This window comes from Myxine glutinosa, chromosome 13, assembly GCF_964187855.1.
Source record: "Myxine glutinosa chromosome 13, kmMyxGlut1.1, whole genome shotgun sequence".
NCBI classification, from domain to species: domain Eukaryota; kingdom Metazoa; phylum Chordata; class Myxini; order Myxiniformes; family Myxinidae; genus Myxine; species Myxine glutinosa.
Genome location: NC_136273.1, coordinates 12,882,361 through 12,897,664, shown reverse-complemented (window position 1 = coordinate 12,897,664; position 15,304 = coordinate 12,882,361). Strand labels below are relative to the sequence as shown.

The 15,304-nt window shown below is 44.1% G+C and overlaps 1 protein-coding gene across 4 annotated transcripts in view; it reads left to right on the top strand.

The window, feature by feature from the left end:
* The window catches only part of LOC137438611 (prolyl 4-hydroxylase subunit alpha-1), a 113,604-nt gene that overhangs the window by 32,328 nt on the left and 65,972 nt on the right, over positions 1-15,304 (top strand). For all 4 annotated transcript variants that reach the window (XM_068133813.2, XM_078767102.1, XM_068133815.2 and 1 more), the window contains one exon: positions 1,480-1,563. In XM_068133813.2, coding sequence (XP_067989914.2) covers positions 1,485-1,563 — 79 coding nt within the window. In that variant the 5' untranslated portion in view covers positions 1,480-1,484. The remainder of the gene's footprint in view (positions 1-1,479; positions 1,564-15,304) is intronic.

Here is a 15,304-nt window from a genome sequence, read left to right as displayed (position 1 = left end):
AAGTTATAGCATGACAAACAAAAAAAAAAACAGAGAGACAGACAGACATAGCTCCTTTTATAACATGGATTTCATATAATCTGTGTTAGTGAAACCCTCACCTAACTGTCGCGCCTTCCCGATTAAAGAAATATTAAAAATTACACCTTACATTGCGGTTGTTGCTGTCCTGTTTGTGATGTACCTCTTCACCCCTTCCTCCTGCCATTTACCTTCTTCCCAATTTCTATTAAATTTTTACACACTTTTATTTAACTTCATCTGAACTTTGTTTGTTTGGCCCATTTCAAATATTTGAGCCGTTTGTTTTCTAGGTTCCATATGTCCTAGAGAGCTGAAATTTGGCCCATGGTGCTCTTTTCTGGTACATCTTCATCTATCAAAATTGAATAACAAAAAAAAGGTTTAAAACTTTAAAAAAAAGAAAAAAAGTGTGTAGCCCTAAAACATGTTTTTTCGTTTACTCGTTCACAGCCAAAGTTGTCTCTCATGGAAGAGTTTGAACAGAGAACAGAACCAACCAGCAGGAACACAGTGGAAAGTGGGCAAACAATCAACAGCAGGGTATACGGCCACAACAAAATTCTGGGTGGATCATGGGTTCGATTTGGTTTGTGGCTTGGGTTAGGTTTAGGGGATAGGATGTTGTTGTTGTTGTATAGCCCCGGACAGTTCTCTTGAACAAGTCCGCGGCACGGAGACAGCCGATCGATCTCGCAGGAGGGACCCAGAGATCCCCCCACATCTAGGATGGTGTACCCCCTCCTTTACAAAGTCAGGGCAACGACAGAGAGAGAGAGAGAGAGAGAGAGAGAGAGAGAGAGAGAGAGAGAGAGAAAGAGAAAGAGAAAGAGAAAGAGAAAGAGAAAGAGAAAGAGAGAAAGAAAGAGAAAAGAGAGAGAGAGAGAGAGAGAACGAAAGAAAGAAAGAGGGAAAGGATCGGTCCATGGGGACCGATCGGCACTCTGACCATGACCATGCTGCCCTGGCGAATCCGGGCAGCAGGGAAGAATGTGGAAGATTTGGCCCCGACTTGCATTGGGGGGTACAACCACCATGAAGTGGCATCGTTGTATATGGTGGTGTTGTGGAGGATAGTGGTGCTCATCAAATGAATGATTGGGTAGAGCTAAAGGTGAGTGAATGTGAATGGGCCTATTGTCCTCCTCCTGTGTCGAGTTTTCCTTCCATTTCACTGTTTTTAAGAAGGAATATGAAGAATCCAATGCATGTGGAGTCATCTCTCAGTCGTAAAACCAGGTGCTGCATGCACATGAAAAGACTGCATTTGTTGTACGTTTACAAGAATACACCTTTTTCTTTTCCCTGAGTCCAATTTTAATGATCACCGTATGAACGTGTACATGTACATCAGATTTAATTTAAAAGGTCAGTAGAAATTGGTAATGTCAGTTTCATTTCTTCTCCAACCTTCCCTCACCTCCCCTAAACACTCTTTTCTTTTGTCCTAAACTGCAGCTGCCATGGTATCCAGAATCCTTTTCTGCATTCTCTTGGTCACATGGCCTGGCCTTGTTCCATCGGAGATCTTCACATCCATTGGTTTGTTAAATTACACGACACATAATGCATTTGTACGAGCACCTGCATGATCATATAGTAATCAATTAATCTTTTCGAAGAATTGTCAAAAAGTGCTCAGCTGATGTTTAGTCACAATGCCTGTGCATGCATCTAGCAAACAATGGCAGACATTTGGAAGGCTTAGTAACATTTTTAAAATGTTCACATTAAACATCTTTGCATTGTGCCTTCAGAAAGTATTCACACCCCTTGACATTCTCACATTTTGTTGTGTTACAGCCTGAATTTAAAATGTTTTAGATTGAGATTTTTTGTCACTGATCTACACATAACATACCTCATAATGTGAAAGTGGAATTTTTATTTAGAATTTTTTACAAAATATTTAAAAATGAAATACAGAAATATGTAATTAATATAAGTATTCAAACCCCTGAGTCAACACTTCGTAGAAGCACCTTTGGCAGTGAATACAGCCACAAGTCTTCTTGGGTATGTCTATCAGATTTTAACATCTGGATTTGGGGAGTTTCTCCCAGTCTTCCTTGCAGATTTGCCAAGCTCTGTCAAGTTGGATGGGGACTGTCGGTGAACAGCAGTCTTCAAGTCTTTCCACAGATTCTCAATGGGATTCAAGTCTGGGCTGGGGCTGGGCCACTCAAGGACTTTTACGTTCTTTTCTGAAGCCACTCCATTGTTGCTTTCGCTGTATGTTTGAGGTCATTGTCCTGTTGGAACATAAATCTTCACCTCAGTCTAAGGTCATTTGCACTATGAAGCAGATTGTCCTCAAGGATTTACCGGTATTTGGCTCCATTCATTGTTCCCTCTATCTTTACAAGCATTCCCAGTCCCTGCCACTGAAAAGCATCCCCATAGCATGATGCTGCCACCCCCATGCTGGTAGATGTGTGAAAAGTTGTGCTTGGTTTCCGCCAGATGTAGCACTTTGCATTCAGGCCAAAGAGTTCAATTTTCGTCTCATCAGACTGCAGAATATTTTGCCTCGTGGTCTCAGAGTCTTTCACATGTCTTTTTGCCAACTCGAGGCCTGCCGTCATGTGCCTTTTTCTCAGGAGTGGCTCCCGTCTGGCCGCTCTCCCTTAAGCCTAGATATGTGAAGTGCTGCAGAGACTGTTGTCCTTCTGGCAGGTTCTCCTATCTCCACCAAGAAACTCTGTAATTCTGTTAGAATGGTCATTGGGTTCTTGATCACCTCCCTGACCAAGGTTCTTCTTGCCAAGTTGCTCAGTTTGGTCAGATGACTAGCTCTAGGAAGAGTCTGGGTAATTCCTTATTCTTTCCATTTCCTAATGATGGAGCTCACTGTGGTCTTCGGAACTTTGAACACTCTATAAATTGTTTTATACCCTTCCCCAGATCGTCACCTCCTCACAATTCTATCTCAGAGTTCTACAAACAGTTCCTTGGACTTCATGCTAGAGATTCTGCTCTGACATGCAATATCAATTGTGGGACCTTATATATAAACTGTATTTCTTTTTAAATAACGAGCAGAAGTACCCAGCAATGCCAAGGGGTTAGGGTGTAGGGGAGGGGAGGCAGGAGAGGGAGGGTGAGGAAGGGAGTGGAAGGGGGAGGGGAGGCAGAGGTGAGGGGAGAGGGAGGGGAAAGATATTGTTGCCGTTTTGCAAAGCCCGTTCCCTTACCAAAGGGAGATTAAGCCCCTTGTTCTCCTTGGGTCTACGAACCGCGAGACTGAGTCACCACTTCCGGGCAGACGTGAAAAAGGGTTTCAGGACAATTTTCGCACGTACCTAAGTACCCACTTTGCCGCGGAAGCGGGGATCGAGTCTCGCACGAACCACGCGTAATTGAGTACACCCGAGCAGATGGCGTACCACGTGGTCCATGCTGTTACCTTGGTATTGGAACCCGATCAGAGCGATATAATTCGTACCATACTAAGTCAATGATGGAAGGGACGAAACGGTCGAATCAAAGGAAGAACAGGTTTAATTATTATTTACACAATGTACAATGGTATAAGAAGAAGAAGAGAAGACACAGGGCAGTCTTAAGCAGTCTTACTTATGTCCCAGACAATGGGCCCATTCACACACTCAGGGAGATGAAGGAAGAATGTTCATGTGCCGAACGCGCTGCCTTTGGTCGTCCAGGAACAGCTCACCCGGCGTGGCCCTTCGGCGGTCACAGCACGTATCCCGGCGAAGGCAGGCAGGCAGGCGGGAGAATCCTCGCGGCGCGTGTTTTGGCAAAGGCAGGCAGGCGGGAAAATACGTGCGTCTGTGGCCCAGAACGGCTGTCTTTTGCAGTGCGATTAATACAACTGCGCGCTTTCACTCTCGTAACTGACACAGCGCAACTCGTCTGCACTCCTCGGGGATCTGACTCCAGCTCAACTGAGAACTCAACTTAGGCGGGGATCTGCCTCCAGCTCAACTCACATCTGAGCGCTCCGAACTCATAACTCAACTGGCTTGCCCTGCGCGCATCTCATCCGAGCTCATAACTGAGGTGGGGGCTCTGGGCACAAGGTTATATTGCCCCGCCCTTATAGTCAGGTTCACTATGTTAACAAATATAATTTCGTTCAAAATTTTGGTAGATTAGCAAAACTATACATTTTTGGAATATTCAGAGCATGAGGAATCCAAAAATTAATGTTTACATTTGCGTAGACACCTTTGCGAAAATGACACTCAGGACAGTGATGAAGATAGTCAGGTTCACTATGTTAACAAATATAATTTCTTTCAAAATTTTGGGATTAGCAAACCTGTACATTTTTGGAATCTTCAGAGCATGGAGAATCTGAAAATCAATGTTGGCATTTGCACAGACACCTGCATGGCCGCCATTTTGGATTTTTAAAATGGCCGCTATAAAATACATATTTTGCACGATCTCGGCTTCTAGTCAACCTAGAGACTTAATTAAATATGCTAATCCTATGTTTTCTGGGTCAAGGAATCCAATAAAGGCCTCAAAATAGTGCTCAGGATTATAGAAAAGCAACAAACAAAGGTAATTGAAAACCATTGTCTTTATATTTGTGATATAACTGTATTACATAATACATGATATTGCAAGTCCTTTGAAGTTATAGGTTGTTATAGGAAGTTATAGGTAGTATCAGATTGAACTATAAGTCCTATACACAGGATCTACGAGGTCTATACCGTTCAGGAATATGCTTTTACAGATCTTCATCACTGTCCTGAGTGTCATTTTTGCAAAGGTGTCTACGCAAATGTAAACATTAATTTTTGGATTCCTCATGCTCTGAATATTCCAAAAATGTATAGTTTTGCTAATCTACCAAAATTTTGAACGAAAAAACATAGTGAACCTGACTATTAGCCCGCATCGAATGTTCCAAACCCCGCCTTTTGCCACAGTGGTAAGTCACTCCCCTCGAGCCCTGATTGGCGGCTCGTGCTTACCGGTCACTCCCACTCCTCCTGCCCCGCCTTCCTTCGGCCTTGATCGACTTGTTCAGGCCGGCCTCGTGGTATTTTGCACCAAAACCCAAAGCATCGAGGCATCATAAGCATCATAAAGGACGTAACTCTCCTTGTCCCACTCAACGCAAAACTAAACACAGGAAAGGTCTATGCTTACATTTACTACGAAATAACTGAGCTTAAACGAGGCTATGTGTTGTAGTGTAACTAAACTATGAGGGGAAATTAATCTTTATTGTAAAAACACAAAACTGCAACAATATACTACATATACATCTTTTGGGGGAGGGGGGGGGGGAGTGGCTTTGACGGGCCCCTCCGTTTTGTGGGAGGGAGGGAAGGGAAGGAGGAAATGTTTTCCCATGCAAAGCGTGCTTTAACCTCAGTGTTGCCCAGGTAAAAAAGGAAATTGTAACACCCTCTGCCACCATCACCAGGTGGCGCTACATGGTACACATTTACAAAGAGAATTTACGCCCCCCCCCCCCCGGCCCCCATACTCTTGCATGAGGCCGCAGCCACATAACCTATGTTACCCCCCAGACAAAGTTGTGTTTGTATTTGTACCCAGAGTAAGGTATATAAGTGTTTATAGCTGGAGTACCCGGTGTTGCTCAAGCGAAAAAGGAACATTAACATATTTGAAATGAGAGAAAATATAATGGAAAAGTAATTACATCCAAATCAGAATCCATCACAAATGTCAAATCATCATTTTACCTTTTCGTTGAACATATGCTGCTGAATGTGCCGTTGATCACGTTTCTGAGTTAAGTTTGATGACGTTCAGGAAGAAGAAGAAGCCTTACTATGAACTTTGTTCGCTTCCGGAATTGTTTGATTTTTATTTGTGTTCAAATGTCTGGTGATTGTTTTGTATTTACTAATGCGAATGTGTACTTGTATATAACTGTCATTCATCAAAAAGGTTTCGGCACTATCGAGCAATTTTTGAAAAATATAAAAAGCCGAAACATCGCCGAAAACACCCCCAGACACTCACCGACGAACCTCTCAAAGTTTGACGAAGATCCGTTCAGCCATCTCTGAGAAAAATGGCGAAACACACAGACAGACCAACAGCTCTCTTGTGTTGTAGATGCCCAATGCCCATTCCATTGATTTGGCCACAGGTGGACTTCAGTCACATTGCAGAGACATCTCAAGGTTGATCAAAGGAAATTAGATACACCTGAGCTCAGTTTTGGAGTGTCATGGCAATGAGGTTGACTGATTTATTGATTCAAGACATTTCAGCTTTTCATTTTTCATGATTTTGTAAAAATTTCTAAAAAAAACAAAAAACAAACCACTTTGACATTATGAGGTATTTATTATGTGTGGATCAGTGACCAAAAAAAATCTCAATTAAATCCATTTTAAATTCAGGCTGTAACAACAAAATGTGAGAAAGTCAAGGGGTGTGAATACTTTCTAAAGGCACTGTATATAGCAATCTGTTATAGCTGCCTTGTCCATTGAAGAAAAGTGATGGTAATTCCAATGATTTGTCATCTTTGTCCTTTCAGAAGTAACAAGAGTGTGTTTCGATTCTGTGCAATTTCCAATACTGACATTTTCCCATGAAAGTTTGTCTCAAAGCTGATCTGGGATAGACTTTGTCCATTACTGTCATTCTTATCTGAAGCAACATTTCAAATGCAATTGCACGAATCGCTGTGCTACGTTGACTTCAGAATTTTAGAATCGGTCTTATGAGGGACCAGCTCGATTCCACTGCCCCTTATCATCGCCCACCCTCCCGACTTCTAAACTGATCCTCTGAACATCTGCTGTACCTACTATAAATGGATGAGTTGTGTGTGTGTGTGTGTGTGTGTGCCCTTCGACCTTTGAAGATCCTTAAGACCCTGAATACCCCAAATACCCTTAAGATCCAAAAGACCCAGAGGACCTAAAACACCCGAAGACTCAAGAGACACAAACGTCCCCGAGGACGCAGAAGATCCAGGTGACCCAAAAGTCCTTGAGGACCCAGAAGACCCAAAAGACACAAAAGTCCCTGAGGACCCAAAAGACTCTAAAGACCCAAAATACCATGAAGACCCTTAAAATCCTAAGCATCCAAAAGTCCCCGAGGACCCAAAAGACTCTAAAGACCCAAAATACCATGAAGATCCTTAAAATCCCAAGCATCCAAAAGTCCCCGAGGACCCAAAAGACCCAGAAGACCAAAAAGTCCCTGACAACCCAATATATCCAGAGCACACAGAAGATTCCGAGGGCCCAACCCCCCACTCCCCCACCCCCAAGTCCAGTAGGCAGGTATGCTACAAGGCAGTGAAGACCGATGAAAAATTTGTACAATGGACCAACGGGCCCACTAGTTGTAAATAAACGAGTTGCCTTGCATGGATTTTGACGCAGGAAGAGGCTTTTAGGCCCATCAAAGCTTGTGCTAGTATTACCAACCTATGGTTGTTTGTCCATGCTCTATCCCTTTAAAATTAAATGCTGAGTGTTAAACTAGGAAGCAGCACATACAATTTTTAACGTCTTTGTTATGATACAGCCGGGGTTCGAACCATGGACCTCGCAGACTCATAGGGTACACATTTTAACCATTACACCACCAGGTCCGGTTAAACTTTAACATACTTAGTCTCTACATTCCTAAGTTGAACATATTTAGTCACTAATCTTTAAATGCTTTCCGACAAAGAACTTGGATAATTTTTGGGGTTTAAACACTGGATCCTGTCTTGAGCAACCACTTGTCATGACTGACCACCTATTTAATGCACAGAAGTATTTTCATTAAAAAAAGATCCAGCTGAAAAGAGCCCCCACCTGTTTAAAGAAGATGACCAACATCCATGACATCTGGTCAATGCTCCGGTTAGTGATCACAGACTTTGGTCGATTTCATAACTACTAGTTTTGGAAAACCGCTTACCAGGTATCTTGGTGACAAGTTTAATCAACGAGTTCTGAGCAACTGTGATCAAAGATACCTCTACATGATTGGTTAAGTTATTTCATTTATGTAAAACTTAAAGGGAGTGTCTCCTGATACTAGTTTTGGTAAATAAAACCTACCCCGGTGGGATAATGTCACCAATTTGGCAAAGAAAATGTGGCGATTGCTTTTGGTGAGTCTGGTGAAATTCCGAACAAGACTGGAGAATCGTACACATACATCAGCATACTAAAATAGGCAATTTGGTGTCTGTTTGTCTGTCTGTCTGACCGTGACGCATTTCGTCGTACTTATCCAATCTCAATAAAACTTTACAGGGGGACTAAATGTCACATGATGGAGGTTGTAGGGATTTTGATTCTTCCTCTTTCCTCAAAGGGGTTTTCTGCCCTCTAATTATGCAGCTGGCAGTTATTTTTGATGAAAAACGCCATTTTTTTCCTTTTTCACCCAAAAATGTCCAATTTGTTTTATTTAATTAAAGTTACCTAAACATCATCACTACACGTGTGTGTAGGCTGATTAAAATAAAGCCCATCTCTTTGTGAACACAGGTAAATCTTACTATAATTCACCAAATGTCCGTCCATCTGTCTGTCCGTTTGAAGGTACCGCAAAAACGGCTCAACCGATCACAACGATATTTTGGGTGGGTATTCCTGGGACCCCCGGGAGTAAAATAGGCTATATTGTTTTTCCAAGTTTTCCAAGTTTTCTAATTTTCCAGTTTTTCCAAACACGATGGAATAATATTTACCGATATGAACAGTGATGTGGCTTTTGTTGAAATTCTACAAATACTGTTTATTCTACGTACCAGGAGAGAGTAGATCGACTCCTGACGAACTCTTCCTATATAAACGTGCGGCTCCGAAGTAACATGGCAGCGTGTGCAAAGCGACTGAGAAACAGGTGTAGCGGCCGCTTCCGTGTTACAGATTCGGTGCACACTCTTCACACATAAACGTGCGACTGAGAAAGACGTGTAGCGGCCGCTTCCGTTTTGCCGAATTCAATCTTTTTTCAAAATGGGCGCCATGTACTGTTTAGATTTTGATGATTTGCGTGTGATATGATTCAACGGATGTTTATATGAATCGTTTAAAATAAAATAAAAAGCCTTCAGTTTCTGATATTTTGCTTTTTCATTTGGGCTTCGCAATTGAAGCCCCGCCCGTAAGGCGGGTACCGGTACTAGTATTCGTAATAAGACATTATGGTTATCGCAGACAATTTTGTCTATAATTTGAGAAAGACTGCTATGATTTGCATGATGCGTGACATGAATCAACCAGCAGGTGTCCTATTATCACCATTAATGATGTTTTATATATATGTGAAAAGGTGGCAGCGGAGTGCCATTCTTGGATACCTAATCGAATCAGCTGGATTGCACAAACACGAAGAGGTAACCCATCACCGCATTGTGCATGACAACAGCGATTTAGAGAAGATCCCCAGTGGCATCAAGATCCTTTTGATGTGAAAACTCAATCTAGTGCTTGTCCACTGGGAAGGCAGCATCACATGAGGTGAACTCCTACACCGTGTTGAGGTAAACCCTTACATCTCCTACGCCGTGTTGAAACCAGAAATAAATATGTCCAGGAGTTCTGGAATGAATGTTTTGCAGATCCGACAAGATTTGAGAAACCCCTTCCCCAACGGAAGGTAAATAATTTCTCACCAGGTGCGATTAAATTCAAGCTCACTGTGAAGGACAAGGACATCAAAGAGTTGCAGGGGACACGAGACCTCTTCGGATGACTTCTGACCTTTACGATGACCAGTGATTTTGGATGCTGTATTGTTTTCCAGTTATGCTCTTACGCCCATGCCGTTGACTCAAGCACATGTGGACGGGTCAATAAACAAGACTGACAAGTCGAAATCGATACATAAATTGGAGGAAAGGGTCAAAAGTGGCAAACCGGAAGGTTGAGATGCAAGTGCGGTTGATGCAATGTTTCTCATGCGAATCCTTGTGAACTCACCTGAAACTTTTAGAGGAATCGCAAAAGTTGTACTCGAAAGGTTGGTGGACTTCAACAAGAGAGTAGACTTTGTATGTGACACCTGCAAAAGCCCATGAATTGGAGATATTGAGCGGGATGTGAGGGGATCAGCAGGTACAGATATTCACTTCATCATTTCTGGTCCTGACCAAAACTGCTTAAAGAATTTCAATGCTTTGCTGAACTCAGGAAAGCCACTTACACTTCCTTGTTAAGGAATATCAATGATCTCCATACCTCGAGCAGATCCAAAGGCACACATTGATTGTGGGACTGGATGACAAGGCATACCGTTATCAGGTAAAGGAAGGTGGTATTGTGATGGAAGAGATACCCAGCTTAGCCTGAAGAGGCTGACGCTCGGCTCATGTGACATGTAAAACACACATGTGAAATTTGCCAAGATTGAAATATCATTATCCAATCTTCAAACACAGATATTCTCATCATTCCTCTCACACATGTGCACAACCTTCCTGCTCACCTGTGGCTTGATGCTGGCATTAGCACAAACAACTCAAGACTGTACGGTACAAATATATATTTAAACTTGCTGAAAATATGGGATCAGAGTTGTATGGCGCCGTTCCAGGTTTGCACGACTTCATGGCATGTGACTACCCAGCCAGTTTGGCACGCAAGGGTAAACCTCGTCCATTGACGTTGTTGGAGAAAGAGCACAATTTCATGAAAACCTTTGCCAAACTGGGACAGTCTTCAACCATATTCCCAAGTATGTGAGGCCTTTGGCTGTACCCTTTACGATGCAGTAGTGATTGTAGTTGAAAGATGGGTGAACGCTGAGGGAGCGGTCCTTAGCTGAGGTCATTTGGTCATCAACAGGTAACACGACCTAAAGGCGAGAGGGCTCTGTTAGACGCAATTTTCCCAACCGATGTTCGCGGTTGCTTAACAACCCGTCAGGCCACGAGTCATCCGTGACTTGGTGACCTCAGCTCTGGAGGTCAAGGTGCAGGTCCAATGAACCCTCTCGTGGTAACCCCTGAACTCTGGTGCCATAACAATATGTTTTTTTAAATGGACCAGGTACACATATTAACGGACATAAAATTCGATTGATCTTTGAAAATTATACATTTTGATTTTTGTTGCTATCTCCTATCACTAATACATTGAAACACTGCACTGTAAAGTGTTGCGATCTAATACTTATCTTATAAAAACTGAAATTGCCCCAGTATAGTTATCATGCAAATGGTAAGTAAATGCATCGCAGTAAAGCAAATGGTGTCAGACTCTAATGCAATCCGACCTGTTTGGAGAAACTGCCTTGGGCTGGGCACTGATCTCCAAGAAAATGAAAGGTCTTTCACCAAGAGAGAAGTTATTGCATGGAATGGCATCTCTGGGAAGGTTGTGGCAGCAGAAACAGTCGATGGATTTAAAATGGGATTAGATGGAATTAGATGTACATGGACATTGACTGGTAGATACATGAGATGGCGATGGGTGACTGTATACGTGCTCGTCCGTCTGTGCGTCTGTCTGTCCGTCTGTCCGTGATAACTTAAGCGGCTGAAGGGATCGAAGTAAAACATGGTACAAATATATATAATGATGTAAAGATGAACTGATTATATTATGGGGTCAAGAGGTCAAAGGTCAGAGCTCCCGTTAAGTAAATAATTCTGCTTCTGCGCTAACTTGTGAACCAGTGATGGGATTTTGACCAAACTTGGTGCGAGTATATATTACGATGAACTGATTGGATTTCTGCGTCAGAAGTGATGTCAAGTAAAAATGTGATACTTGAGAACAGCTGGAGGGGTTTAAATGAAACTTGTTATGAGTTTACAGTGTAATGATGTAATAATATCGGTCGACGTCGCGTGTCGAAGAGTGCCGTTTGACACCATGGTGCTTTCCCTTTGCCTGCTCCATTGGTCTCCCCCCCCCACTCCACCTTCCAGCACCCCCAGTGAAATCAAGTTGATATAATGACAGATCAAAGTTTTTTTTTTTTGTTTGTTTTTTTTTTGTTTGTATACAAGATCGAGGCTCGTGAAAGAGCAAACATTAATCACACAAAAAGACAAACCGACACACAAAACACAAAAAACAAGGGGAGCGGCAGACAAGATGGGGAGAGAGGGGGGAGGACACAAAAGAGAGGGGGAAGAAGGGGAAGGACACAAACACAACATTTGAGAGCAGGGACATCGGGAGGACTTGGGGGGAGGTGGGAGAGTATTAAAACATATGAACACTGCAAGGACTCTGGGGTGAATTACCGGGGGTAGAAAAGATCAAGGTTTTCGATGGGGGAAGATAAGAGATGGTGGTGAACAGCTGTTTTAAAGACCTGGAGGGAGGAGTGGGCTTGAAGGGAGTGGGGGAGTTTGTTCCAGAGGCGGGAGAAAAGGGGAATGAAAGAGTGAAGGTGAGCAGAGAGCCTAGACTTTGGCAGTTTAACCATAAGAGGGTTGCAGGCAGATCTTGTGCGACCTGAAGGAATATTGGGGGGACAGAGCACAGAGAGAGCTGGGGGAGCAAGGCCGGAGAGGAGTCGGTAGAAGACAGAAAGACCACCAACCTGCCTGCGGTGAGTGAGTGAAAGGCCCTCGGCGTTGACTACATCGCAGGAGATTCCAATGATTCTGAAAGCTTTGGCCTCAACAGCGTGAAGCCGAGCATGGTGTGAGGCAGGAGCACCAGCCCAGAGGGGGGAACAGTATTCCATTGAGCTGCGGATGAAAGCCTTGTATGTGGTGAGGAGCTCAGGTGTGCCAAGGAAGGACTTCGCACGACGGAGGATGCCCAGTCGGCGACTGGCTTTGGAGGCCAGCTTGGAAATGTGGTTTTCCCAAGAAAGATCATGGCAGATAGTGAGACCCAAAAGCTTGAGCGACAGAACTTCTTGGAGAGGATTGTTGAGAAAGTAGATGGGAGGGTTGTCCAGTCGGTCCTTTCGAAGAGACATTGTAAGAGTGTGAGATTTGTCAGGATTGAAAGACATGTTCCACTTGTTTGACCAGTCTGTGATTTTGTCCAGGTCTGCAGAGAGTGAGGAGGCTGCAGACTGCCGATCTGAGGGATGAGGAATGGAGCGACAGAGAGTAGAGTCGTCAGCAAAGAGATAGAGAGGATTTTCAAGAGAGTCAGAGAGATCATTGATGAAGACCAGAAAAAGCACAGGGCCCAGAACACTACCTTGGGGAACTCCAGCCTGAACAGGAAGAGGAGATGAGAGAAACCCATTCAGGGCCACACGTTGACTACGACCAGAGAGGAAGTCCGCCAGCCATGCGTGGAGATTTCCATGGATACCAAAGGAGGAGAGTTTGGAGAGCAGAGCAGGGTGCCAGACCGTATCGAAGGCACGTGAAATGTCAAGGGAGACAGCTCTAATTTCCTGTTTGGCGTTGAGGACCTCCATCCATTGTTGAGAAAGCAGAAGCAGCATGTCCAGAGTAGAGTGTCCAGGTCTGAAACCAAATTGATGATCAGAGATCAAGCCATTGGAGAAGAGGAAAGATTTAATATCTGAAGCAATGATGGATTCCATGACTTTGCTGATAATTGGGAGAAGGCTGGTCTGTAGTTGCTGGGATCTGTTTTTGCACCTTTTTTGTGCAAAGCGGTGATGTTGGCTGATTTCCAAGCAGATGGCAGATGACCTTGAGCAAAAGAGAGGGTGAAGAGAACAGAAAGAGGGAGTGAAAGAGCAGAAGAACCAAATTGATGATCAGAGATCAAGCCATTGGAGAAGAGGAAAGATTTAATATCTGAAGCAATGATGGATTCCATGACTTTGCTGATAATTGGGAGAAGGCTGGTCTGTAGTTGCTGGGATCTGTTTTTGCACCTTTTTTGTGCAAAGCGGTGATGTTGGCTGATTTCCAAGCAGATGGCAGATGACCTTGAGCAAAAGAGAGGGTGAAGAGAACAGAAAGAGGGAGTGAAAGAGCAGAAGAACATGATTTTAGGACCCGTGGGCTGATGCCGTCAGGACCAGTTGCAGAATCAGAGTCGAGGGTTGACAGAAACTTTTCCACCTTGTCAGGAGGAAAGGACACAGAGTCCAGGAGCAGCTGGGTACGACTGGGTACGGTGGGTACAGAGAGGGATGGGTTTGGGACACAAGATTCAGAGGCAAACACGGAGTTGAGGCATTCAGCTTTTTCACGTGCGGAGTCAGCCGTTAAGCCGTTTGAGGTGAGGGAGTGGATGGAGGGGGAACAAACACCAGAAACAGATTTGACCAGATGCCACCAGGATTTGGAAGAGGGAGACAGATAAGAGAGTTCGGTCTTGAGAATGGTGAGATATTGTTTCCTGGCTCTCCTGAGGGTGGACACACACTTGTTTCGGGCTTTGTGAAAGGAAATGAGATTTCCTTCCGTTGGATTTGCTTTCCAGGAGACGAAAGCAAGTTGTTTCAGGGCAACAGCCTCACCACAAGATTCCGTGTACCATGGACGGGAGGAAGGGTATGACAACTGAAGACGAGATGGTATAAATCTGTGCATGAGAGAGAGCAATTTACTTTGAAAGAATTCCCAGGATGAGTTGATGTCAGAGGCGGTAGAGATGGGAGACCAGTCCAGATGATTGATGGCTGCTTGAAGACCGTGCCAGTTGGCCTGAGTGAAATGCCAGACTCGTCGACGCTGAGGAGGCTCTCTGAGAATGGTCAGAGAGATGTCCACTTTGACAAGCACATGATCAGATGAGCCGATTGGAGCAGAAGAAGAGCAGCAGACATTTTCAGGGAAGTTTGTCATAACCAAATCCAGAAGAGAAGATGCTCCGTTGACTGAGATCCGGGTCGGGAAATTGACAGATTGTGTCAGTCCCAGTGAGTCGCAGAAGTCCTTTGCTGAAGAGCCATGGCTGGTGAGAGAGGTACCCACACCCAGCCAACTGGCATGGTGACAATTGAAATCACCACATATGAGGAAGAGAGAGTTGGGATGGGTAGATAGAAGTTGGTCCATATTATCAGACAGTGAGATGTAGATGGAGTCATCGCTGATTGGTGGACGGTACAACACACATATGAACAAAAGGTGGGAGCGAAGGGGAAGCCGTAGCCAAAGGTATTCCTGGGGGTGAGGTGGAGAGAGGGCAGTGGAGGGCGAGTGAGGAAGAGAGTTTTTTTATAAAGATAGCAACCCCACCTCCAGGACGAGGCTCAGGTCTATCATACCGGAGGAGGGAGTAACCTGGGAGAGATACCAAGGCATCAGAGACATCATGAAGGAGGAAAGTTTCTGTTAAGCAGATCACATCTGGTTTGTCAGAAGCAACCTGTATGGAGAGGTCAGTCAAGTTTGAGCGAAGGCCCCGGATGTTTGAGGTCCATACCGTTAAGAGGAAGGGGGAGCATCGGG